Source organism: Cydia splendana, chromosome 27 (genome assembly GCF_910591565.1).
Source record: "Cydia splendana chromosome 27, ilCydSple1.2, whole genome shotgun sequence".
NCBI lineage: Eukaryota > Metazoa > Arthropoda > Insecta > Lepidoptera > Tortricidae > Cydia > Cydia splendana.
In genome coordinates this window covers 5,947,992-5,974,747 of record NC_085986.1, presented here as the reverse complement: position 1 = coordinate 5,974,747, position 26,756 = coordinate 5,947,992, and the positions used below count along the sequence as shown (strand labels likewise).

Genomic DNA, 26,756 nt, shown 5'->3' with positions numbered 1-26,756 from the left:
AGAAAATCGAAATTTATTAATTTAATTTATTTAACCTCTCTATCACTCTTGCATATTCGAGCGATAAAGAGGCAGATAACTAAATTTCGATTTTCACGTTTCCCGGTAGGCCCTTGTTAACAAACCGCCTTGATGCATCAAAACAGTTTAAGGCATATAAGTTACTCTATGGTTTACTAGCTATCTTAGTGCTGCACTCTGGCGGCATAACATTGCAGTAATACCCCCTATTCAAAAAATAAATGCAGTAATATGTTTTTACCGTATTTTTATTGCTTAAATGTTACTTTTCTAAATAGTTAAATTAATATACTAAACTGCAAATAAACTTATTATATGTGACGTTCCACGGGAAAAGGTACCTTATGAGGGTTTCTAGTTTCGGAGATATGAAATGTTTTGTAAAGAGGTGAAAAAATGCTCAATTTTTTTTTATTGTGTGATCTGAAACCTTAATGCGTAACCTTTGTTTACCTGTTTTCATTTTTGTTATAAGTTAGTTATAAGCCTAGTAATGTCGTCTCAGAGTTTAGTAGAAAAGGTACCTTATGGAAAAAAGATTGAAAATTCCCAAAAAAACTAGTCAATACGGGAAAAGAAGTTTGGTAGAGAACTGTATTAGCATTCTGCAAAACTAATTTGATAATTTCAGTTCTGGTTGGGGCGCCTCGCAAATATTATAACCGTACATAGACCGACATCACAAATCCAAGTAGACTGCTATTATACCAAAGTTACTCTCGTCAAGTCTTTACTAGGCTGACCGTTCAAAAATGACAATCGAATGTCAGTCTAAAGGCCTGTCCATACGGGGACAATTTTTCGCAAATCTGATTAAATTGTCCGATCAAATCAGGCCGTGCGGACTCAAACGCCAATTTGGTATTCCTGCACCCCATTTTATCGGATATATCGGTCATAATCGGCGAGCCAAATTGGAGTAGAGTCCGCACGGCCTGATTTGATCGGACAATTTAATCAGATCGGCGAAAAATTGTCCCCGTCTGGACAGGTCTATAATAGAACACAATTGACATGTTTGAAGTGTCGTATGTGGGATATATAGCCCTTAGCCAGGTAAAGGATTAAACTGTCGGAACCTTGTTAACCATACAGGGGTTAGGTTAGTAAAGTCGATATTAAAATATCTGTTCCAATACCTATCGCGTCTAATGATGGCCCATATGACAGCTCCTTCCAGTCTTTTGGTTGGGCATAATTACCCGAAACTCGGTGTAGGGGGCGCCACTGCATCCAATCCATCACAATCTGGGGTCTACTGCGAAACAAGAAAATCGAAATTTATTAATTTAATTTATTTAACCTCTCTATCACTCTTGCATATTCGAGCGATAAAGAGGCAGATAACTAAATTTCGATTTTCACGTTTCCCGGTAGGCCCTTGTTAACAAACCGCCTTGATGCATCAAAACAGTTTAAGGCATATAAGTTACTCTATGGTTTACTAGCTATCTTAGTGCTGCACTCTGGCGGCATAACATTGCAGTAATACCCCCTATTCAAAAAATAAATGCAGTAATATGTTTTTACCGTATTTTTATTGCTTAAATGTTACTTTTCTAAATAGTTAAATTAATATACTAAACTGCAAATAAACTTATTATATGTGACGTTCCACGGGAAAAGGTACCTTATGAGGGTTTCTAGTTTCGGAGATATGAAATGTTTTGTAAAGAGGTGAAAAAATGCTCAATTTTTTTTTATTGTGTGATCTGAAACCTTAATGCGTAACCTTTGTTTACCTGTTTTCATTTTTGTTATAAGTTAGTTATAAGCCTAGTAATGTCGTCTCAGAGTTTAGTAGAAAAGGTACCTTATGGAAAAAAGATTGAAAATTCCCAAAAAAACTAGTCAATACGGGAAAAGAAGTTTGGTAGAGAACTGTATTAGCATTCTGCAAAACTAATTTGATAATTTCAGTTCTGGTTGGGGCGCCTCGCAAATATTATAACCGTACATAGACCGACATCACAAATCCAAGTAGACTGCTATTATACCAAAGTTACTCTCGTCAAGTCTTTCTTAACTAGAATAATCTTCATTTGGTTTGGTCGCATGCAGTAAATCAGCCATTGGTTTGCTGAAAAATGCCAATACCCGACGCATTACCTTATGGAATATCTGAGGTCATTGAACCTCAATGCCGCTTATCTTCAATAGCAACCGAAATATATTATTGATAAGAAATAGACGATTTATACCAGGTTAACCCCAAAATATTATTAGTTTATCCTAACTGTTCCATCATCATCATCATGCCTCATCATGTAACTTAATCACAAGGTACCTTTTCATTACATACAAATTATTGGTCTTTTTTCAGATTATTATGACGAAGAACTAATTAAATTTGGGGCAGTTTAATGTAAATTAATATTTTCTATTCATAAAAGATAAACTGTAATATGATTGATATTTTGTAGTGATGTATTATTAGATTTATTTCCATAAGGTACCTTTTTGTAAATGTATGGAGCAAATACTGTTATTGTTATGTAAGTTTAAAGTGGCATAAGGGGTTAAATATAGTATTTAGTTGGGGTTTTAGGATTTATTTCATTTGAATGACAGAATTTCTTTCATATGTGCTCAGAAAAATTGATTGTGTGTCACATTAAACGAAAAATATTCAATTTTGTGATTTTATATGAAAAAGTCAGAAAATAAATTTTGACCTCTAAATCGGTATTGTTTTTTGCTTAAACTGTCTGTCAGTGTCGTTTTCTAATAGATAAAATTTAAATCTTGAGAGCTCATTGCAATCAATCGTGAAAATGAAATAAAACTTTATTTTAAAGAGATTGGTTAGTATACACATAAATCAGTCGATATCAAAAGTTTCTATTTGCATTACAGAACAAGTCGCAATATTTTTTTAATCTCAGATATATAAGGCATTATTATTTGTAGTCAACTATGTAACTTACTTCAGGAACATAGTTTTTTAGGCGGCTAAACTTAAAACACCTCTATCGTAAAGTTGCTCATTTCACAACATTATTTTCAAAAAATCATATCTCTGTAACTACGCAACCTAGAAGGTTGATCTTTTGTGTTATCGATAGCTTATTTATTGTAGATTACTGGGGTATGCATAACTCCATACCCGCCATAAGGTACCTTTGACCGTGGGACGTCACATATATCGATATACCTATATCGAGTAGCTGTTATATGTAAAAGGTTATTTGAAGTTTAGCATATTAATTTTCACCACACCAGCTCGGGAAGGCTTACTTTGCACTTCAAAAACTGATAGCAAAGTTGCATTTTATTCACATGTGAGGCAAAGTAATCAAATGCAAATTTTGAGTTGTTTTCTTATGTTTGCTGGTTGAATTGACTTTTAAATGATGATTTTGGATGATAAATATTTAATAACATTCATTTAAATTTGATTTTGTTTGATATTTTACATTTAATATTTGCTTCGGGTTGGTGTGGTGAAAAATTTTGTGTTAAATTTTGTTGTACTCGGGGGCAAATTTTGTTTAACCCTCGTGCTTTGAAACCCTCGCAACGCTCAAGATTCCATTTTTCGAACCACTCACAGCATAGTGAGTGGTTCGAAAAGTGGAATCTTGAGCGTGGTTCAATTTTGGAATCTTACGCTTGCTCGGGTATCAATATTAGCACTAGCGGTTAAACAATAACTTTGCCCCTTTGTAAAACAAATAACTATTAGGTATTTCCAAAAAGAATAGATAGTATAGAGGGGCCCTGTCATTGTAAATTTTGTAGTCACTGTAAATTTACTGCCATCTATCGACACACGACTAAAACTCAAAATGAAAACGTATAAAGTTATCAAAAAATGTATATATATGGATAAATGATTTTATTATTTTTATATCATTTTGATCCATGTTCATTCACTGATATCTATGTGTTAAAATTGTTAAATATGAAACGGTGTCGTCACGCCATCTAGCCGAGGATAGGCTAAAGGTGTGTGCGGCATCTATTCGAGAATGACTTTTACTTGAATTCCGAGGCACGTTTTTTCCTTAGACTTTATTCGTCTTATACGAAGTTACATATGTCTTTGGTATTTCGTAATGTAACATTTAGGTAATGCTCTAGTTTCCTAGGATAGCGATGCCATGCCGTCATATAGCGGCCGTCTCCATACAAATACTACGACATCCATATTTAGCCGTATTATTTAGTATGGAGACGGCCGCTATATGACGGCACCGCTATCCTAGGAAAACCGATCTTTAGCAATAAAAATACGGTATAAAAATGAACTGTCACGACCATCATTCGACGCGAGAGATATACATTTTTAGTCACATACATTTTTCCTTGGCATTTTTCTCAAATCTACAACAATTTGTGTCTATTTGTGGCGCTCCACGGGAAAAGGTACCTTATGGCGGTCGGCGCTTACGTCATGTAGCACCGCATTAGTATTTGAGCGTCGTTGATAATAGCGTAAGTGCCAACCGCCCTAAGGTACCTTTACTCGTGGTACTTAGCCCCTCCGCGGAACCCAGCAAAGTGTCCAAAGAGGGTATTCTTTTTTTTTATAAATGTTCGTATAGTTTCGATAGCCAACTAGTAGAGTGATTCACTTTTGTATGGAGAAAAAAAAGTTGTAATATTTTTCCTGACTTTGCTCACCAATGGAGTCTCCCCACACTAAAAACAATCTATTTCAATTTTCGAAAGAATCGAATAACGTTTAGAGGTTGCACAAGTTGAAAAGGTAGAGTGAGAACCCCATACATTGCATGAAAATGAACTATGTTCTAAAATGACAAAATATAATGAACTGATACTAAAATCGAATGAGAAAACTGAATTTTGCGTCTAAAACACGATAAAAGCACTTTTCCTTTGGAAACAGGTGGAAAAACTGAAAAATCTTAATTAGAACATTTATCGAGTAACCAAAATCCAAGTTTACTACTAATTTTAAAATTTATTTATATGTAGAAGGTTCAGTATCACACTACTCTCCGCTTGGATGGTATCCGCTTAAACCATTTTCTACCCTCCGATGTAGAGTCGTTGGTTATTTGAAAAATCTTTGTTGATGTTGTGCCATCTCTAAATGTTGACCGATTTTAATTTTTTTTAACGTATAATATTATTTTATCAGTTAGAACAAGAATTCGATCAAAGTCAGATGAAAATCGAAAATTCGGAAAAATGAAACACCCTACCAACTAGTACATATTTTCATACCTATTACCTGAAAATAATATCGTTATTATGCAAAGATAAATTGTCTAAAGTTTAAACGATAAATGTTCGCGCCAAATGCATGGGTAGCGGTATTTGCAATGTAATTATAGCTTGATCTACACTATGTGCATATAATTGTGACATTCTCAATCAAAAGGGTACTACATTGTCGCTTGCCATAAGGACGCTCTGACAAGTTATTCGTATAAAGATACAAGCAAATTTTGTCGTTATGGTGAGCGGCAAAGTGGTACCTTTTGATTGAGAACGTTACATATGCATACATTAATGTGATTATGGCACGCATATCTTAAAATATGGCACTTTAACACTTAAAATTACTAGTATTAAAAAATGAGTGCCTTGGTGTTGCTATAAAAATGCTAAATGTTATACTAGATTTTGATTGATTTTTATTTATGATATTTAGCTCCACTATTCATGAAACTCGTGGTAAAAATATGGGGCATTATCTATGAAAAGGGACCCTATTGCCGATGGCGCTTACGCCGCACAGCGTCGCGGGGCATTGTATTTATATCGGAGCGCCGTTAATAATGGCGTAAACGCCATCGACAAGGTCCCTTTTCATAGATAACGTCACATATAATTAACGTCATCTAGTATAATATGTATAAGTACTAGTCTCCAAATTTTTTCAAATACTTAGTTACAAATATTAGTAACTCATGAAAAATCTAGGCACTCGAATATACGCAATAGCATATTATGCCAAAGTAATAACAAAGATGAGATGTGTCGGCATCCGGGCTAGATATTTTGAGTTAGCAGAAATAATGTAAGCCAATCATTCGGTAGTTTACCCTAAAAATTATTTTGGTCTACGGACCACCCCAAACTAGCGTCTCCCGAGCGTCAGCGTCTAGTCAACTCTATGGCTGCTGCTCGAAGCAACGTTGCCGCAACCGCACAGCGACGCCATTTGTCATAGCGCTGACTATACGCCGACGCTCAAAAGACGCTAGTGTAAGGTGGCACGTGGCACTAAAACAGACCCAGAACCATACATTCCCTTTAAAGCTTACCTTAGAGCCAATTTTGATTATTATTAAAGGTATATCGGCATCAGAAATAACTACCCACATTAAGAGCTCAAAATGATGTATACATTAATGAGAATTGTTTTCTTACGCGTAGATCTTACATGTTAGCTTTATTTGTGAAGCATTTAGGCCCCCTACACTAGCGTCTTTTGAACGTCGGCGTCTAGTCAGCGCCACAGAATAATTAATAGTACTACCGTACAGAAAGGAAACTTCCTACAAAAACGAAGTTTGACAGCGGTTCAGGGTCGAATCATGCTGTCCCTTTCTAATATATGGCACTATCCCTTTCGGCTATTTAGGGTTGTCAAAAATCAAGTGATTATCTTATCTGTGGTCGTGCACGCAAAAGGAAGTCAAGTGGTGCCAACCCTAATAATTGCTCGGAGCAATGCTGAGCCGAGCGGAGCCGAGTTTGACCGAAGTCATGAGTTTCGCACCCCTGTCAGCGCTATGGAAAATGGCGTCGCTGCGCATTTGCGCCAACGTTGCGTCGAGCAGCAGCCATAGAGTTGACTAGACGCCGACGCTCGGGAGACGCTAACAGTGTGAGGTGGCTCTTACCGAAAATGTATATATAGATGGCCAAGCAAATCTTGTCAGTAGAAAAAGGCGCGAAATTCAAATTTTCTTTGAGACGATATCCCTTCGCGCCTACATTTTTCAAATTTGCCGCCTTTTTCTACTGACAAGATCTGCTTGACCATCTATATTAAACAACATACATTATCGTTTTAGGCAGCTTTTAGGTTCAATAAAAAAAATCAACTGTCGACGTTAATATGTTCACACTTTTGCACCTCACTCCTTTGTAATAAGGCGAAAAGTGTAAACATATGTTTGACGTCGACTGTACCTGTAAAAGAACGGCAAGGTTAACACATTATGACCATTTATTTTGGTAAAAAAAATTAAAATAATAATTTTTCACCACACCGGCTCGGAAAGCCTTAGTTTGCACTTCAAAAACTGATAGCAAAGTTGCATTTTATTCACATGTGAGGCAAAGTATTGAAATGCAAATTTTGTGTTTTTTTCTTATGTTTGCTGGTATAATTGAATTTTAAATGATGATTTTGGATGATAAATATTTAATAACAGTCATTTGATTTGGTTTGATTTTGTTTGATATTATACATTTAATATTTGCTTCGGGTTGGTGTGGTGAAAAATTTTGTGTTTCACTCGGGGGCAAATTTTGTTTAACCCTCGTGCTTTGAAACCCTCGCAACGCTCAAGATCCATTTTTCGAACCTTTTGCCCCCTTGTAAAACAAATAATTATTATATGAGATATATTGCTATGGTTTCTATACCCAGTGATATTCGGCTTTCTTTTAAATTTTAATTTTCATTGACTAAAATCGACTGTATTTATTATACGAAGTACTTAAGTTTTGTGATATAAATATAAATATAAATATAATATAGTATAGGAAATTGTAATCTTAGCTATGGAGAAATTATTAAATAAATATTATTTAAAACACAAACATGTTTTTTTTTACATTTATGATCGACCTACAGTTTTTCTAAAGAAAAGACGCTTTCCAGATAGATTTTCGTACATTTTGAAAATCGACCGTTCGATTTCGTGCTTTTCGTTCAATAATATCTCCACTACTAGGCATTTAAAATCTACTAATAGAATTAAAAACGAGTGGTCAATCCCACTAGATTCCCAATTCGATAGCTCGTATTTCAAAAATTTGCATTTTGCCGTTTTCAACGTTTTTCAGTTGTTATGTTAAACTCGGACGTAAAGTAATCGATGTATACATGTACAGGATAAAGTTACATAATACTTATACCATGTATTTTTACTTGCGGAAAACAACAGTGTCCTTAATGTCCTAATTGAACCTTACGTCTTTATAATAATGTATAAAATTAGCAGCTATTTGTAGACGATGACACTTAGCGGAAAGAATGTGTCAAGGATAATTGCAAATAAAGACCGAACTGATGCATCTAAAATCAAAGTAATTTAAGTACTCAGTGTAGTTCAAAACGCTGAGCTGCAGTCGTGTGCATGATGAAAAATACTGCCAGGATGTTGGTGATGCTAGCGGTACTGTGCGGCGCTGTGTGTGTTGCTCCTGAGACTGCTGACAGCCCTGAAGATGAGTACTATTACTACGATGTAGATGAGAACATCGCCCGCAATCTAGACAACGCGTGCGATGATCAACGCCCACCAAAGATAGCGATAAACGCAAACATGCCAATCAATCAAGACAATTACGAGAAAGCTTACGGAGAAGATCTGACATTATACTGCTCTAGCGATGACAGTGCAAACTTGGGAATAAAACACAACGATAAACCAGTTCAATTTAATGTTCTCAACAGTACAACTATAGAACTACATGTGGTGAAACCAGATGTTGATTATTACACGTATAGCTGCGTCGACTTCAATAATGGCTGCGAAGACGAGTACGCTCTGACTGTTGAAATTGTGCCAGAAATGTCCGTTATCGCGTCACGCGTGCAACATAAAGTTAGCGATGGTTGGCATGATTACTTCGTACCATTAGGAGAAGATTACGAGATATTCTGCAACGGCAACGATGTTACAAATCTACGTATTGAAGATAAAGAGAATGTGCTAGAGACGAAGATTTTCAACAAAAGCACAATTCAACATGTGGCTCATGCGGACCGTGTAGGAGATAAGGAATTGTACTGCATTGGCAAAGGATCAAATAGCGATGATGTCATCAAAATGATAACAGTCACAGAGGACTATTACCCTGCCAGTGAGCATTTTTGGTGCTCCATCCTAAGCTGGAGCACACTTCAGTGCTTCTGGAGCTATTTAGGTGATGTTGACAGATTTAAGTTGTTCTATACGGTACACAATGAAGATGCGACGATTCTTTGCGACGAAAGAGCCGGAGTCCCGAATGACACTTGCGAGTGGAATATCGATTTGGAAAGCTATCGATCACTTTATATTAATAATAAGGAGATGCTGTTAACACTGGTCGTGTGTACTCAATTTGTATGTAGTAATCGGACGTATTCTATGAACACTAACGCGATTACAATACTTAATCCGGTATCTCATCTTACTGTGGTAAGTACGAGTGCTTCGGACGCTCTTCTAGAGTGGAGTAGCCATGTGTGGGGCCGTTCTCCTGAGACTCCGGAGTACTGGAGCCACGTGGCTTGTGAGACCTGTTTCTACAAAGTTGAGTATAGAATGGCATCCTTCGGAGAAGAATGGCGTCGGGGAAACACGTCGACAGTGCACTGTGACTGGCGAGTTTGCAAGTTCAAGTTGCCTTTCCCGTTCCCGAGCTCCCAGTTCGAAGTCAGAGTATTCGTTAGGTTCCAGGAGGCAGGCGATGATCGGCTGTGGTCCGAGCCTCAAGAAGTAGTCGCGGACACACTGCAGAAAGAGGAATGCGAGTGTAACCCTCAAACAGAAGGAACATCCACTGAAACGGCTACTTGTGAATTGTGTACGCTTACAGAATACATTATAAGGGAGAGTCTGGCGCTAAAATATAAAATAAAAAATTCTTTAAAGGAAAAACTAGCTAAAATTAAAGAGCTTTCCGAATTATTGTCAAAGAAACAGGAAATAACCGATAAGATAAACAATTTGCAGTCAACCGCCTAATTATGGCAGTTAACTGCATATTATTCAATCAATCAACCGCTTATTGCACCACAAGAGTTGTTACAGCATTTATAAAAGCCTCATGGTCCCTAAAAGGGTATGACAGAAACATTACCTTAAACTAAGATTTATAAATTATTATTATTTCAATATAATATTCGTATGTTATCCTGTTTTTATGTATTTTGTTCTCGCTCAAGGAAAATAACAATAATTTATCAGCTTTGTCACAATGGGCATAAGTGGTAATAATCTAATTCTCGATTCTCTCCGCTTTTTTAAATCAAACATGTTTTTAAAAAAACTCAATCATACGGTCACATAAAATAACATTAACATAACTCAAAGGAGGATAACCTCGTAAAACACTCACTGCCACGTTACTTTTATTTCAAGCCGTTATAATCATTTGTCCTCTATATGTAATTTATTTCTGTTTATTTCATGTTTCTTTCTTTTTGGCTTGTTGCTTGTTACCTGCCGTGTTTTCTCACTTGATGGTCACCAGTCACCAGCAACATGCTGAGATGAGGCCATTTCGGGGCACTTTCTTCTTTGTACGTTTTATTATGTATTGTGTTTTAGGGGTCATCCATTAATTACATCACACGTTTAGGGGCAGGGAGGGGGTCAAGAAAATGTGACATATTGTGACAAGGGGGAGGGGGGAGTCACAAACTTTGTGACGTCACTTTTAACTTCATCAGTAACCGAAAATTTATTTAAATTATTTTATTCGCTTACAGTTAAATAACAAGTTCTTGAAACGATAATCGTTTTAATTAGTTTAATTTTATTTCTTAATCAGTGTTGGGTTATAAAATTACTAATATTTCTATTGTCAAAAATATTTTGATAAAATATTAAATAAATAATTGCCGATTTCGTTGAAGAAATGTGACGTCACACTAGGGGGGAGGGGTTTGCCAAAAGTGACCAAGTGTGACAAGGAGGGGGGGAGGGGTCAAAAAACCTAGAAATTCGTGTGACGTAATTAATGGATGACCCCTTATTCGTGTTTACGAATAAAAATATTTCTGCTCTATTCTGTTATAACTCCCTCAGCAATTTGATCTTAGCTATCTTCAACTGCAAGTCACTTATTTTACCTCTCAACGCCATTCTGCTTTTAGTAGTTTCCCTTATAAGTTTACCAATTTCATTCAAAGCCGTCTCCACGGACGTAATCGGGTCAGGTTCTTGTAAAACCGCGTTACATACAGGATCCACTTGGTCGGAGCTCAAATCCGTGAAGAAGAATAAAGAAGGTGTAGGATCTGACCAAAATCTGTCTTCTAAAGCGTTCTTATGTCTTACATGTACTCGTACCTCGTAATGCGCGTCGGGACAAGGTAGGGATAGTTGAAGAGTACAATAATCAGAGTAAGGGGGAATTTGTATTAAAGATGAGTTCGCTTGCCGCCAGGGTGATGCTAGCAACCTGTATTCCACTTTGAAAATATTTTCTTTGTACCAGGAAAATTTTGAATACCATTTTATTAGTGCCCCGTTCGAGGTTCTGTTTAAAAGCTGTAACTCAGTAGGAGATTCCAGTTTAACTATCGAAGTACGCTCGATAGTAATTGTCTTGTTATCACAGAATACTTGATTACAAGTTTCTAGCAGCAATTTTCCTGAACCTTGAGGATTATCAGAAGAACAGGCTATTTTAATCGTTCCTGAGCCATATGAGCAGAGAAGATGTGTTCTTCCATTGCTCTCTACTAAAAACAACTTAAATGTGTTTTCTTTAGTTGAGGACGTCCATAAGCACTCTAGTTTATGCCAGTGGAGGTCGAAGGATATACAGCTAAAGTCATATGCCTCCGGATAGAAATCTATAATGAGACGAAGTTCATTTATCTTGCCAGGTCCACGGAATCCCTCACTGCTGCAAGTATAAAAGCTGATACCAGAATAATTTGCCTGCGCTTTGAATTTGATCGTAGTTAAGTTCACAGATTCCGTTGGCATCAGCTTAGGCCCATCGTCGTAAATGCGTGGCTCTTTTCCGATACAAAACATCTCGTAGACATCCCCACGTGGAACGAAGTATTTGGCGCGCTCTCCTGCAGGAGTTGGTGTGTGTCGAACGCGCGGTGATCTCACTGAAAATGATGGTATAACTTTAACAATTATACTTCGTCTGCAGCTTCCACTCCTGCAAATATATTCGTATCCTCCAACGTAAGGCTTCTCTATAAACAGCTGAACAGTGGTGCTATTCACTCTAGTTGTCACTAAGCAGTTTCCTTCACTTTCTACAGCTAGATTCGTCGTCTCATCAGCAGAGCAGTACAGAGTGATGTCTTCTCCGTATGTTGCGAATAAGTATATTTGTGATTTCTCAGTGGAACTCACTTCATTTTTAGTTTTCCCTGATAGTCTTGGACTTTGGCCACATAGAGGGCCTCCGGAGTCAAAACGGGCTTCGTGTAGAAGCGCTAGGAGCGTTAGTGTTTGCAAAACGAGAGCACGCATTGCGAAAACTAATTCGACTAGTATTCGTTTAATGTTGTTATACTATTATGTACACGTAATTCATCATATTTCCTCAAGACTCGAGTCAGTTTTAAGACGATGCCCATTTCCTTAAGGATATTTCTAAGACTATTAACTAACTAAAAATAAATATTGGTTTTACAAGGGGGCAAAGTTGTTGTTTATCCGCTTGTGCTAATATTGGTACCCGGTACCCGAGCAAGCGAAAGATTCCAATATTGAAGTAAGCGTGGCGAGTGCCGATTTCCGTACGGAACATTGTACGGAATGACAGGTGGGAACGGGACGTCGCTTTACAAATGCATATCGCTGTCTCGCTTGTGCGACCAGGCTTATTCGATTGTAAAGGCCCGTTCAGACGGGAACAATTTTTCGCCAATCTGCAAATCAGGTGGTGTGGGCGCTAGAATGAAATTGGCTCGCCGTATGATTGCATTTGCATACCTAAGAATATTATTTTTTTGGCACGTTTTTCTACCGTCGGTAATGACGTGACAGACTAAAATCGCATAAAGCTTATTTACATTCGCGGCTCGTGGCTCGGCCCGCGGCTGGTATCGTGTTCTCGAGCTCGTAAGCTCGTCGAGCTAATGATTACACTCTCGCCTCGTGGCTCGGCTCGTGGCTAGTCTCGTGTCTCGGTCACAGCTCGTAACTCGAGCTAATCGATTTTAAACACTAACGGTACGGTATAAGGTTTGTAACAGAATGACAGCCAAACGCGAATGTAAACAACAAGCGCGCGTCCCGCGTGAGCCCATCGCAAGCCCCGTGTCAGTCAAAACTCGTGCCCAACTTGTGCCCAAAAAACCGCTCCTCCACGCGAGCCAGACGAACGCGAGCCGAGCCGCGAGACGAGCCACGAGCCCACCGCTTACATTTGCGTCTCGTGTCTCGCCTTGTGGCTCGGCTAGTGGCTTGTCTCGTATCTCGGCCACAGCTTGTAAGCTCGTCGAGCAAATCGATTTTAAACACAAACGGCACGGTATAAGGCTTGTAACATAGTGACAGCCGAACGCGAATGTATACAAACAAGCGCGCGTCCCGCGCGAGCCCATCGCAAGCCCCTTTGACTCGTGCCCAACTCGTGCCCAGGCGAATGCAAGCCGTGCCGCGAGACGAGCCACGAGCCCACCGCTTACATTTGTGTCTCGTGGCTCGGCTCGCGGCTCGGCTCGTGGCTCGCACGCGAATGTAAACTGCGGATACAATAAAATTTGCTGTAATCAAGGCCCCAACGTTGTCTGTTCTCTTTGACGGCGCAGCAACTAGTATCAGTTCTTTCTCCTTGCTCTTTTAAAAATGCCGTTTGTCAAAAAAGGACAACCATACTGTTGACAAGATGAACTTCAAATCAAGGAGTCCCCGTTGTAGATGGTATCAAGTTGTGTATGTGTGCGTAAAAACGTATATGTGTGCTCTTTTAGGGATGTGAAAAGTCGATTTTAATCATGTTATATATCGATAAACGCTACACAGCGGAACGGAATGGCGATTAATTGAAGCTTCAATATCTTCGTGAAACATAATTGAAATGCTAATGGATAATGAATATATTATAATATAATATAATAATTTAATTATTGCGGAACACATACTTTAGTAGGTATTTATGTATTTTAATTAAATATCTGAACTTTCCCTTGGTTCCCTGCTGGAGCGTGATGATAAAATTGTGATCTGATAACCATAATAATGAATAAAAGCGTTTTTGTTCATTTTAGGTATCGTTAAACCTTTGAAGTAAAATTAAAATTGCAAGAAATGTCGATAGTTTATCGATATGACTTTATCGACATACAGCAACGTGGTTCCACATTGTTAATCGTACACTAGTCTTTAAGTATATTATATCTATGGCTGTAATGTAAGCCTAAGCGCGCACCACGATTTTAGTTTTTGCGACACGATTTTAGAATCGCGCTGTAATATATCGCAGAAAATTCACTGCGCGCACTGCGATGAAAAAGTCGCGGTTTGTTCATTCTCAACATGGATTTCGTACGAGTCGTTTGTCATGAAACGTCTTTAATATGTGATCGCTGTATGACTTTGAGTATTTATACCACAAAGGTGATCTCCTTCTATTTCCATAATTAAATGGTCAACATCTAGCATCTTCAGCAGCAGGTTCCGACATGTTGACGCTTGGAGAGCGATATGCCGACTGAGGTCCGGGTGCGATTTTATTATCGCAGTGCGCGCGGGGCCATACAACTCCGTATGCTGCAATTCACTTTGCGACAATCGCGTCGCGAGCAGTCGCGGAAAAATGTGACAAATCACAATTTTAAAATCGCTGCGATTTTTTTGTCGCATATGCGCGCACTGCCATATAAACTCATACGTTACATTTCTGCGACTAAATTATCGCGCGACAAAAAGTCGTGGTGCGCGCTTAGCCTTACAACTGACAACATTGTACTTTGGCTATCAATGTCAACTGTCAGTTCCAGAAAAAACTATTTTTGTCGAATGCGGTGCTAGAAATTTCCAAACATTCGTTGCCCACGGGAGAGATTAAAAGTCCCTAACATGACTGATACTGCAGAAAACACTAGTTTAAATGTAAGTACAGCTTTTTATCCATCCACTATTGTAATGTTTTATTTTATGATAATTCCTTAACATTTCGCTCGACCATTCTGTTTATAATTCTGGGCGAATGTTTATGGTAAATTTAAGCGTAATAATTGTCTTATTTCCTTATTCATTGATTTAGAATAATATATTTGATAGACCTAAGCTGTTTTGGCCTTAAAGTTTAGTAAATAATACTGCATAGTGATGCAGAAGGTTATCTCTTTGTTTTGACTTTGTCCGGGGCTTTACTCGTAATAATAACACGGGCGCGGAGCATGACATCAGTCATTTTGAATTTGAAGTTGAACTACGCTAATATTTGCACTTTATTTTTTACTTCTACTGACAATGATATCATGACTGGCTAGGTACATCTGCGTCTGTCCTAGCTTGAAACTTATTCAGGTATCTAGACAGGATTATGAGTGTCTGGGAGAAACCCTGACACTTTGCGTTTGGGTTACCGGCACAGTATTTCAAGAAATAAATATAGAATAGAATAGTTTTTATTCGTAAACACACAGACAATAAGACATACATAGAAAAACAGTAAAAATAAAGTGTCACGAAATGGTCCCATCTCAGCATGTTGCTGGCGACTTCCAGCGCTGATCTTCCGATGAGACCATCAAGTGAGAAATAATCACGGAAGGTAACAGACAAAAAATAAAATAAAGAAACAGGAAAGAAACATAAAATAATAAATATAAAAGTTACTATTTCCATGAAATATCTGGGGTTTGAGTATAACCGCTAGGCCTTTGGCAATAACGACTTGCCTGCCCCCCTGGTCCATTGGCTGGCAACACTCTTGATTTCTTTAATTTGACTTGTTACAATTTAAATTTCCAGAAGCCAAAAATCAAGCATGACTGGTACCAGACAGACGCACAGGTGGTGGTCACCATTCTACTCAAGAATGCTCCTGCGGACAAGGTGAAAGTGCATTATGGAGACCGCAGTGTAAGTAATTTAACAATTATATGTGAAGCGGGCAGGCAGTTGAAATAACTGAAAATGTCTGTATCCAGAGCCATCAACCGAGTTTTCAGTGTTGAGTAGAGTTTGCATTGTGCATATCTAGTTTATTATGTGTATGTATTGGATGGAGACAGGAGAAGACAGAGAAAGTTGGAAAAAACTGGAGGAGGCCTTCACCCAGAGAGGGATCCATATAAACAAATAAAACAACTAGTTCAAAAATACATAGCCAAACTAAAATGGATATGGAAGAAAAGGCTATCATCATCATTGGCCTTTACATCTTCTTCAGATGTTTATGACAGCTGCTGTGTATTCTGAGAGTCGCATCTTTCGTCCTCTGGGAGTTTGTTCCAAGCTCTGACCACCCTGTTCAGATGGTTGTTGTTATTGAGTTCTAGCATCTTATGGAAATCTTTGAGTCTTAGTGTTGGGTTAGTATTTTGTATGTCTCACTCTTGTATGTTGTTTGTATGTATCTAGGTACTTACATAGTTAACTCAGTAAGATTTTATTATATTTTATTTTGCTATGAGAGCCTGGGGTCCGCTTGACAACTAATCCCAAGAGTTGACGTAGGCGCTAGTTTTTACGAAAGCGACTGCCATCTGACCTTCCAACCCAAAGGCGAAACTAGGCCTTATTGGGATTAGTCCGGTTTCCTCACGATGTTTTCCTTCACCAAAAGTAAGTAAAGAAACTGGTAAATATCGATGATATTTCGTACATAAGTTCCGAAAAACGGTTTGAACCCGCGACCTCCGGATTGAAAGTCGCACGCTCTTACCGCTAGGCCACCAGCGGTTCTAATAGCGCAGCAGCTATCTTCCTTATCCTCCTGAGACCCAGAAGGACAACACAATAAAAGTTCAAAATAGATTTTGGAATGTACAAAAAATTTTACGCAGGGACTTTATTAGGAGGTTAATATATTAGCCATTTTTATGACTATGCCTTCTGTGATGGCAGAGTAGGCCGAGCAAAAATGTAATGATTGTTCTTTTTTAGCTCTCAGTGTCCGGCCCACTACCAAACACAGACGCCGAATACAGTCTAGAATTAGAACTAGCACATGAGGTTATTCCCTCTATGAGCACCCACGTAGTGTCACCGTCCAAGATAGAGGTGAAGTTAAGAAAAAAGGAGGGGTTACGATGGGCCAAGCTGGAGGGAGAGGGGAATGAGGAGAAAGTGAAAGCTATTCCACAAGGTAAGTAGGACTCTTTTTAGAAGCTTTTATTAGGGTTCCGTACCCAATTACTAAGACTCCACTGTCCGTTTGTCTGTCTGTCTGCCCATCTGTCTGTCTGTCATCATGCTGTATCTCATGAACCGTGATAGCTAGGCAGTTGAAATTTTCACAGATGTATTTCTGTTGCCGCTATAACAACAAATACTAAAAACGGAATATAATAAATATTTAAGTGGGGCTCCCATACAACAAACGTGAATTTTTTTGCCGTTTTTTGCGTAATGGTACGGAATCCTTCGTGCGCGAGTCCGACTCGCACTTGTTTCAGGGGTCATCCATTAGGTAATTACATCAGTTACATCACACAAAATTTAGCTTTTTAGAAAATATTTGTTTTATGTATGGTTGAGTGCCTACCATTGCTCAACCAACGGGGCACCAGCTAAACTTACATTGTGAATTATTACATCCAAATAATATCCAAAAGATGTTTCGCTCGCGTCAATAGGCCCCGTGCATGAACTATAGGGGGCAGCATAGGAGCCGTCAGATTTTTGGCGCGAGGCGTAAATGTGTCGTTTATCCTTCCGATGTAACCCACTAGATGGCAGAACCTACTACTATGCACAGGGAACCGATCAGAACGGTAGATGGTAGCACTTGCTTTGGCAATGTACATGTGCACATGTTTCCGATTCAGGCCACAAGATGGCAGGCCCTCCAACGCGCACGGTCCCTATACGACCGGTACGATCGCAACGCCTGACTGACATCATTTAGATATAATTTTGATGACACAATATAAGATCGGATTGGCCTCAGGTTTTTAACTAATATATTTTATCTTTTTTTCAGCCGTCATAGATGCTTCCGGGCCCCCTGCGCCACCGAAAATATACAAAAAAGACTGGGATAAGATAGAGAAGGAAATTAAGAAAATGGTATGTTTATCAGAATCAGAAAAATATTTATTGCCACAAAAAATACCTTATCAACTAAGTTCAAGATATAAAACTTAAATAATAAAATAGGTACAAATTAATTAGAAAAATAGGCAATTATACACGAAAGATTGGGCAATGGGCTCCAATCTCAGCATATCGATGGTCCAATATTACAGGGCATGTAATATTATGTTACATTTTCAAGATAGTTGAAATTCGACTTAATGTCACTGACAATGTTCAAATTTCAATTCGATAAAAGTGAAACATAGAACCCAATATTACATTGGGCCAGCGATATGCCAAGCACTCGAAGCAGAGGGCCTAGCGCTGGTTTTCAGACTGGACCCTTGAGATCGGTCGGTTGCAGGTCAAATTGATCATATTTTAACATTTTGAATTTTCACATACAAGTAAATAATTAAATATTATAGGACATTTCTTACATTAATTGACTAAGCCCCACGGTAAGCTCAAGAAGGCTTGTGTTGTGGGTACAACGATATATACATATCTGTATATCTGTACAATTAACAGGAGGAAGAGGAAAAGCCCGAAGGAGACGCGGCGCTCAACGCGCTCTTCCAGAAGATATACGGCGAAGGATCAGACGAAGTGCGGAGGGCTATGAACAAGAGCTTTGTAAGTACAATAGCGCAGTTGTAGCGTAGTGTAATAATGTAGTAGTGTAGTGTAATAATGTAGTAGTGTATTGAAAAGCCTGAAGGAGACGCGGCGCTCAACGCGCTCTTCCAGAAGATATACGGCGAAGGATCAGACGAAGTGCGGAGGGCTATGAACAAGAGCTTTGTAAGTACAATAGCGCAGTTGTAGCGTAGTGTAATAATGTAGTAGTGTAGTGTAATAATGTAGTAGTGTATTGAAAAGCCTGAAGGAGACGCGGCGCTCAACGCGCTCTTCCAGAAGATATACGGCGAAGGATCAGACGAAGTGCGGAGGGCTATGAACAAGAGCTTTGTAAGTACAATAGCGCAGTTGTAGCGTAGTGTAATAATGTAGTAGTGTAGTGTAATAATGTAGTAGTGTATTGAAAAGCCTGAAGGAGACGCGGCGCTCAACGCGCTCTTCCAGAAGATATACGGCGAAGGATCAGACGAAGTGCGGAGGGCTATGAACAAGAGCTTTGTAAGTACAATAGCGCAGTTGTAGCGTAGTGTAATAATGTAGTAGTGTAGTGTAATAATGTAGTAGTGTATTGAAAAGCCTGAAGGAGACGCGGCGCTCAACGCGCTCTTCCAGAAGATATACGGCGAAGGATCAGACGAAGTGCGGAGGGCTATGAACAAGAGCTTTGTAAGTACAATAGCGCAGTTGTAGCGTAGTGTAATAATGTAGTAGTGTAGTGTAATAATGTAGTAGTGTATTGAAAAGCCTGAAGGAGACGCGGCGCTCAACGCGCTCTTCCAGAAGATATACGGCGAGGGATCAGACGAAGTGCGGAGGGCCATGAACAAGAGCTTTGTAAGTACAATATGTGATTAACGGCTATGTATGATGAACCCATGTGGTCGTCAGCTGCCCCTCCGTTGGTGGGTTGAGGAATGGCAGCCACCGAATCACGTAAAATAAAAATAAATTTAGTCATCGCCTCCCGTTTGATACTTTGTCAGATCATAGTTTAGATGCTATTGTGAATTAAAAAAATTGACGTGCCCCTCCCCTTGTACAGAAAATGACAGCCAAGGCGTCTCCGGTTACTAAATCGTCGGGTGACAAGCAAAATTCACTAACTAACACCATTGAAATTATTGGCCAATAAACCGTGTTAAAAGTGTAATAAAGTGCATTGTTACTTAAATTTTTTGATAGTACTTTGTGAGTTTTGCTTGTCACCCGACGAAATGCTCTAAGATTATAGGTAACAACCTTTTCACCACACCAGCTCGGAAAGGCTTACTTTGCACTTCAAAAACTGATGGCAAAGTTGCATTTTATTCACATGTGAGGCAAAGTAATCAAATGCAAATTTTGAGTTGTTTTCTTATGTTTGCTGGTAGAATTGACTTTTAAATGAAATGATGATTTTGGATGATAAATATTTAATAACATTCATTTGGATTTGATTTGGTTTGATTTTGTTCGATATTTTACCTACATTTAGTATTTGCTTCGGGTTAGTGTGGTGAAAATTTTTGTGTTTCACTCGGGGGCAAATTTTGTTTAACCCTCGCAACACTCTAGATTCCAGTTTTCAATTTTGGAATCTTTCGCTTGCTCAGGTATTATTAGCACGAGCAATTAAACAACAACTTTGTCCCCTAGTAAAACAAATAACTATTTCTAACATAATATAATTTCAGGTGGAGTCCGGAGGCACGGTGCTCAGTACGAATTGGAACCAGGTGGCCAAGGACAAGGTGGAGGTCAAACCACCGGACGGACTTGAATTCAAGAAGTGGGAACAATAGACAACTTCAACCAGAGACAACATTATTATACAGCGTGCCTCTGACCATGGGGCTTTAAATCCAGGGCTCGATTCTACTCGCTAAACTGAGCTACTTTTATTATGGCACCAACCCCGAAATCCCGAAAAAGTTTTTACTTTTTCACCCATACATTTTGGCTGATCAGATGTCGACGTTTTTTATGGAAAAACCCAAAAAAAAATTCCCCGATTTTAGGGTTGGTCCCATAATAAAAGTAGCTCAGATTAGCGAGTAAAATCAAGCCCTGCATTTAAAGACCCACGGTCAGAGATATACTGTAGATAGAGTCAGACCGAGAAAAGTCTGCAGCGATTTTGATAGCACACGTGCAAGTGTTATTTTAAACGTCAAACTTCTATGAAATTATGACGTGTAAATAACACTTGCACTGTGTGGGCTATCAAAATCGTTGCAGGTTTTTCTTGGTCTATGTAACTTCACAAGAAACTATACTCTGTTTTTTTTTACATTAGAAAGAGAGTAGGTAAGGTTTACTCGGGTAATTCCGAATGTCGAAAACTGTCGGATAATTCCGAAAAGAGACTTTTATTATGATGGAATTAAGGGTGATTTTCATCTGAATTTCGGAATTATCCCACATTCGGTAATACCCGAATACACCTTACGTGGGTCAAAATATTTTTCGTTTTCTTGTTTTTTGTCCCCAAAAAATGTGACGGAGTGTAGTTTTTTTGTATGAGATGTTTTCTTTATTCTTGTGTAAATTATAATAATCTACAGCTAGAAAATACACTTAAATACATCATAATATGGTTCTACTTTACCGCACTAGTGCGGTAATTAGCGCTTTACGTGCATATATCGAAAATGTGCAGGGCCATGGAATTATGTACTGTAAAACGTTGATACACGTGCGGTAGGTAGGTAATTCATACATTTCACACTTGGGTATCGTAATGTATTTACTATTGAATACTGCGAGTCCCGCCCCTTAAAACGTAGTGATTATATTCTAACCCTTATTCATAAAACTTTACGGGTCTGATTTAGTTAAATTATGTTTTATCCCTTTCTTACAAATACATAACTCAAAAAGACAGATAAAGACAAACGATTCGTAGCTAATTCAGACCAGTAATGCGTTTATGAATAACGCCATAAACAGGGGATATTACTGCAATGTTCTGCCGCCAGAGTGCAGCACTACCGCCTCTAGTAAACCATAGAGTAACTTATACATACTGTGCCTTAAACTGTTTTTTGACAAGTTTACACAGACCATAAAATATGACATTGATGCATCAAGGCGGTTTGTTAACAAGGGCCTACCGGGAAACGCGAAAATAGAAATTTAGTTAGCTGCCTCTTTATCGCTAATAATATGCAAGAGTGATAGAGAGGTTAGATAACGAAATTTCGCTTTTCTTGTTTCGCGGTAGACCCCCAGATTGTGGTAGTAGCTAGTAGCGCCCCCTACGCAGAGTTTCGCGTAATATTCCCTATTTCTAGAGTTAGAACAAGAAAAGTCTGCAACGATTTTGATAGCACACTCAGTGCAAGTGTTATTTTAAACGTCAAACTTCTATGAAATGATTTGTATTTGTATGATTGTATGGCTGCGGCTCGGTTCGTGCGAGTCTTAACTTTCAGGTACAGAAAAGAAATGAGTATGACCCAGTATCTGGCTTCTGGCTAAGCATTTTTTTACTATTAAGTGAATATATTGTACTCAACGGAGAGAATAAAGATTGAAAGTGTTTATTGGTTTTTTTTGTAACACTGGCCAGTGTAAAAAGTAACAGTGGACCGACGCCTTTGATGTTTGCGTAAATGCCGACACCGCACTAGAACACAGTAGGGTTGTCACAGACTTTTACACAACTGCCCAAAATATATATGACAATTAATAAGACACGCTAGCAGTGGGGAGACACTCCTGACTTCGGTGGAACTCGGCTCCGCTCGGCTCAGCATTGCTCCGAGCAATTATTAGGGTTGGCACCACTTCGACTTCCTTTTGCGTGCACGACCACAGATAAGATAATCACTTGAATTTTGACAACCCTAAATAGCCGAAAGAGATAGTGCCATATATTAGAAAGGGATAGCATGATTCGACCCTGAACCGCTGTCAAACTTCGGGTTTGTAGGAAGTGTTCTTTCTGTAGGGTAGTACTATTATTTCTTCTGTGACGCTAGCCTTGTAAGTAGTATTACGCTAGGTAGGTACTATAGTTGGTCAAACCAATTTGTCACTCGGTAAGAACAAGGAAAACTATATTACTCATCCTTTTCTTTTGGGTGTTAGTACTAGTGTAAGACAAAGATAGTATGATTCTCTCTGTCTATGATTGAAATGAGACAGGTCCTTTGACAAACTATAACAATGGCGATGTATGCAACTCGGGTGCGCACGACCCACCGACGACCGACGTGGGATCTACGCGGGCAAATGCTTCTTCTTGTTAGGGGCTATATAAGGCTCCAAAGCCTATGTTTCACTGCGACCATCGCTGATTGTGATCGCCACCTACTACAACTCTCAATCCAAACCTGCAACTTCAAACAGCTGCAGGATCTTTTAACATTGAAAATGTTTTTTCGATCGCATCAGTATAGCCCTCCAATTTCAGCCAGAGTGAGACATCGCCCTGGTCTCGTGAGTTTTAGGGCTACATGAATGGTCCAGGTCTCAAAAGATTCGTCTTAACAAGGGCTACAATATGGTAAAAAAATATTTAGAAAAAGTCAAAAGCTCTTTTCGGAAATGTCAAAAATGTAGAAAAATTACGCATTTTTTCGGTGTCTTTTCGCACTAAATCGACAATTTATCGAAAAAGACAAGCGATATCGAAAAAATGAAAAAAGGCCCTCGGGGTATTGAGTTAGGCTATATTTTGAAAAAAACCGGACCTCTATCTCTTACGGCCTAGGCTGTGGCTTATCCTTTATGTAGCGAAATGTCAGGATACCGCAGGAGGCGTGCGCGGCGCGGGATAGGTACCACCTATACAAGTAGTATGATTGAAGTTTGTTGATTTTTGATCTCGAGAGACTTTAACTCCTCCGGGCGCAATATGTGTTAGCCAGGATTAAGTCACGAGTACGCATTAGGCAAGGGCACTCTGTGAGGATGTGCAAGGGCGTCTCCTCTGCCTCCATACAGAGTCTGCACCGCCCCATGTCACGTTTCCCCATGGTGTGCATGTGCTTATTTAGGGCAAAGGCTAGTCGTGAAATAAAAACGCTTGTCGTGTGTCAATAGATGACGTAAACGGTAAGCATACCGTCCCCGATCCGCATCTGAGCGACCTTTAAGGAATATTCCGAGACTTTCTATCAAGTCGTGAGTCATCTGGGGCCACGAAAATGGTGGTTAGCTGTTCTGAAGATACTTGAAGCGATTTTTAGGGTTCCGTAACCAAAGGGTAACAACGGGACCCTATTACTACATAAGATACTCCAGTCCGTTTGTCTGTCCGTCCGTCTGTCTGTCACCAGGCTATACCTACAGTTGAAATTTTCACAGATGATGTATTTCTGTTGCCGCTATAACAACAACTACTAAAAACAGAATAAAATAAATATTTAAGTGGGACTCCCATACGACAAACGTGATTTTTTTGCCGTTTTTTGCTGATACGAATGATACGGAAGCCTTCGTGCGCGTGTCCGACTCGCACTTTGCCGGTTTTATTCATTCTCATTCTCAAAGTTCTTACTGTCGAAAATAGAGCAAGGTGGAAGTTCCACTCATAAAACTTGTAGAGCCATCATCAATAGTAGTGGATGAAACAAACGCTCCAAAAGTATTTGCCGCCCCCGAATACTTTCGCAAAGGGGTTGTGCAAATGTGCACAAACCACTCGAGGAGTTTTCGGCTACTTTTTAACCCCCCTCCCCCTTGGTGATATTTGGTGAGCTTTTTGGCCACCCCCCTCCCCCACATAAACTCACGTGTATTTTTTTGAATTTTTTCCATCCGACAATTTACGTCCAAAATTTTGTAAAGTAGACTTCGCTTTTTTGAAGTGCGGAGTGAAGATTTATGTTTAACAAAACCGAGAAAAAGTATCTACCTACTCTGATGTGGTAGGTATTTTTTCTTAGTTTCGTTCACTGTAGAGAAACTCGTGCCCCCCTATTGAACCTCGCGTGATTTGTGCACGAGCCCAAATACAGATAGAGCTAGACCAAGATAAGTCAGCAACGATTTTGATAGCACACGCAGTGGAAGTGTTATTTACACGTCATAATTTCATAGAAGTTTGACGTTAAAAGTAACACTTGAACTACGTGTGCTTTTAAAATCGTTGCAGACTTATCTTGGTCTAATCAGTAACGAAATTTCGAATTACGTGTTTTGCAGGAAGCTATTTTCTTTTAATGTGCCCAAAAAAATAATCATCGGGTTCGAACGCCAAAAAAAGGTTCTAATACCGAAATAAAATGCATTTGCGGCGCGATTCGGGAAATGATTTAGAGATTCACTAGATATGAAATAGTAAAGATATGTGACGTTCCACGGCATAAGGTACCTTATGGCGGCTGGCGCTTACGCTATTATTAACGCCACTCCAATATTGGAGAACGTCACATATCTTTACTATTTCATATCTATAGTGAATCTTTAAATCATTTCCCGAATCGCGCCGTTGGACGTGACAGACCGTGGAATGCTTTTTATAAAATTCCAGGACGACTCGCTAGACCGGGCCGAGGCGTCCAACATGTCATTTTCTATGACGGCTGATCGGTGATCACGTGGTTCTTTCCATAGAAAACGAAGCGCTGGAGCTCCGGCCCGGCCCCGGCCCGGTCTAGCGTGAGTCATCCCTAATCCGTTGTCCAGCGAGTTTCTTGGCATGTACGCTCGTCGCACGTTTCGTGGCCACACAGTGTGTCGCAGACGGTCGGTCTCAGGATATAATAAACGTAATTTATCGGCCTGCTGGCTCGCGTGGGTTCTGCTTTGGTTGCTTAACGATGAAACAATAAACAATAACAATACGATTAATTGGATTACATATATAACACTTTAAACTCTCGCGTTTTGTACACACATAGGTATTTAATTACACAAACGGGTCTACCGCGATATAATTTCATTGTTTTCCTTTTTATCCTAAATTCCGACGTTTCAGCTGCGTTGTGACCGCGTGACCACAGCTGGTGCAACTCAGCTGAAACGTCGGAATTTAAGGTAAAAAGAAAAACAATGGATTATATCGCGGTAGACCCGTTTGTGTAATTAAATATGGATTACATATGTAGTTGGTAAGTTTTCCTTCAGCGTCTAGTAATTATCAGGAAAAAACTCGTTGCCGATGATGAGTAATTTATACTTGCCGTACAACTATAGTCTGTCCCCCTTATTCATAAACGTTTACTAAAGTTGACAAGCCGATAATAATCGTTTGTCCCTTTCCGACGTATCGGTATGTTGGAAAGGGACAAACGATTATTATCGGCTTGTCAACTTTAGTAAACGTTTATGAATAAGGGGGTGTATATTTAGGTATTTTAATAAAAGTAAACACAATTTGTACATTGTCGGGTAGTTATAACATTTATTAGTTAACCAACCAAATACAAAATCGCATGGATCAGTCACTGAACGACCTGACTTTAACCTACATTATTTGTTGAACGTGTAATGTTTCCATCTACCCTCAACTGGCTTAAGAAGCCATTTGAGAGTAGATTTTGTTTACTGTGATTTAAATACCTAAAGATACAGAGTATAAGTGCCAATGATTCTTTTGGTGAGCGAGGATAGGTAAAATAATTTTATACAATCACAAAGAATATTAAACAAAGTAAGCATTAAAAAATAAAGTACGAAATTATTTTTTCACATCACCTAATCAGAAAATGGATTTTTCTTCCCTGCTAGGAGGGATCAAAGTGGCACTTTTCTGTTCAACAACATTTCATTGCCAGTATAAAATATTAATTTAATTAACTATGAACATCGCATCATATGTACAACCTCAAAAAGAGTAGAAATTAAAAAGTGGCAGCACTGTAGTGTCAACACTAAGATTTTTTTTTCCTCATAGTTGATGTGAAAAGCTGTATGTGTCACACGGTATCAAAATTATTTCGTCTTGGGCGTTAACACTTGAATCCCTCATTACGCTCAGGATTCAATGTACGCCCTTGACAGAAATATATCATTTTGATCCCTTGTAAAACAAACTACTATTGTCGACAGAACTAGTAATTGTGCCTG

General features: G+C 39.0%; 1 protein-coding gene and 1 long non-coding RNA gene across 2 annotated transcripts in view; one reads left to right on the top strand and one right to left on the bottom strand.

Moving 5' to 3' along the window:
• LOC134803822 (uncharacterized) overlaps positions 1-26,756 on the bottom strand; it is a 117,446-nt gene that overhangs the window by 79,439 nt on the left and 11,251 nt on the right. The gene's annotated exons all lie outside the window — the stretch shown is intronic.
• On the top strand, positions 14,830-20,857 carry LOC134803894 (protein SGT1 homolog). Its single transcript, XM_063776717.1, has 6 exons — positions 14,830-14,978; positions 15,846-15,956; positions 16,983-17,184; positions 18,022-18,107; positions 18,648-18,752; positions 20,432-20,857. Exons 1-6 carry the CDS (start codon positions 14,946-14,948, stop codon positions 20,537-20,539), a joined length of 645 nt encoding a protein of 214 aa, XP_063632787.1. The 5' UTR covers positions 14,830-14,945; the 3' UTR covers positions 20,540-20,857.

Excerpts from the sequence above, each read along its gene's own strand:
- LOC134803894 (XM_063776717.1), top strand. The coding sequence starts at position 14,946 with ATGACTGATACTGCAGAAAACACTAGTTTAAAT. Across the intron at positions 15,957-16,982 it reads TGCATTATGGAGACCGCAGT|CTCTCAGTGTCCGGCCCACT; the intron begins GTAAGTAATTTA and ends GTTCTTTTTTAG. Across the intron at positions 18,108-18,647 it reads AGAAGGAAATTAAGAAAATG|GAGGAAGAGGAAAAGCCCGA; the intron begins GTATGTTTATCA and ends TACAATTAACAG.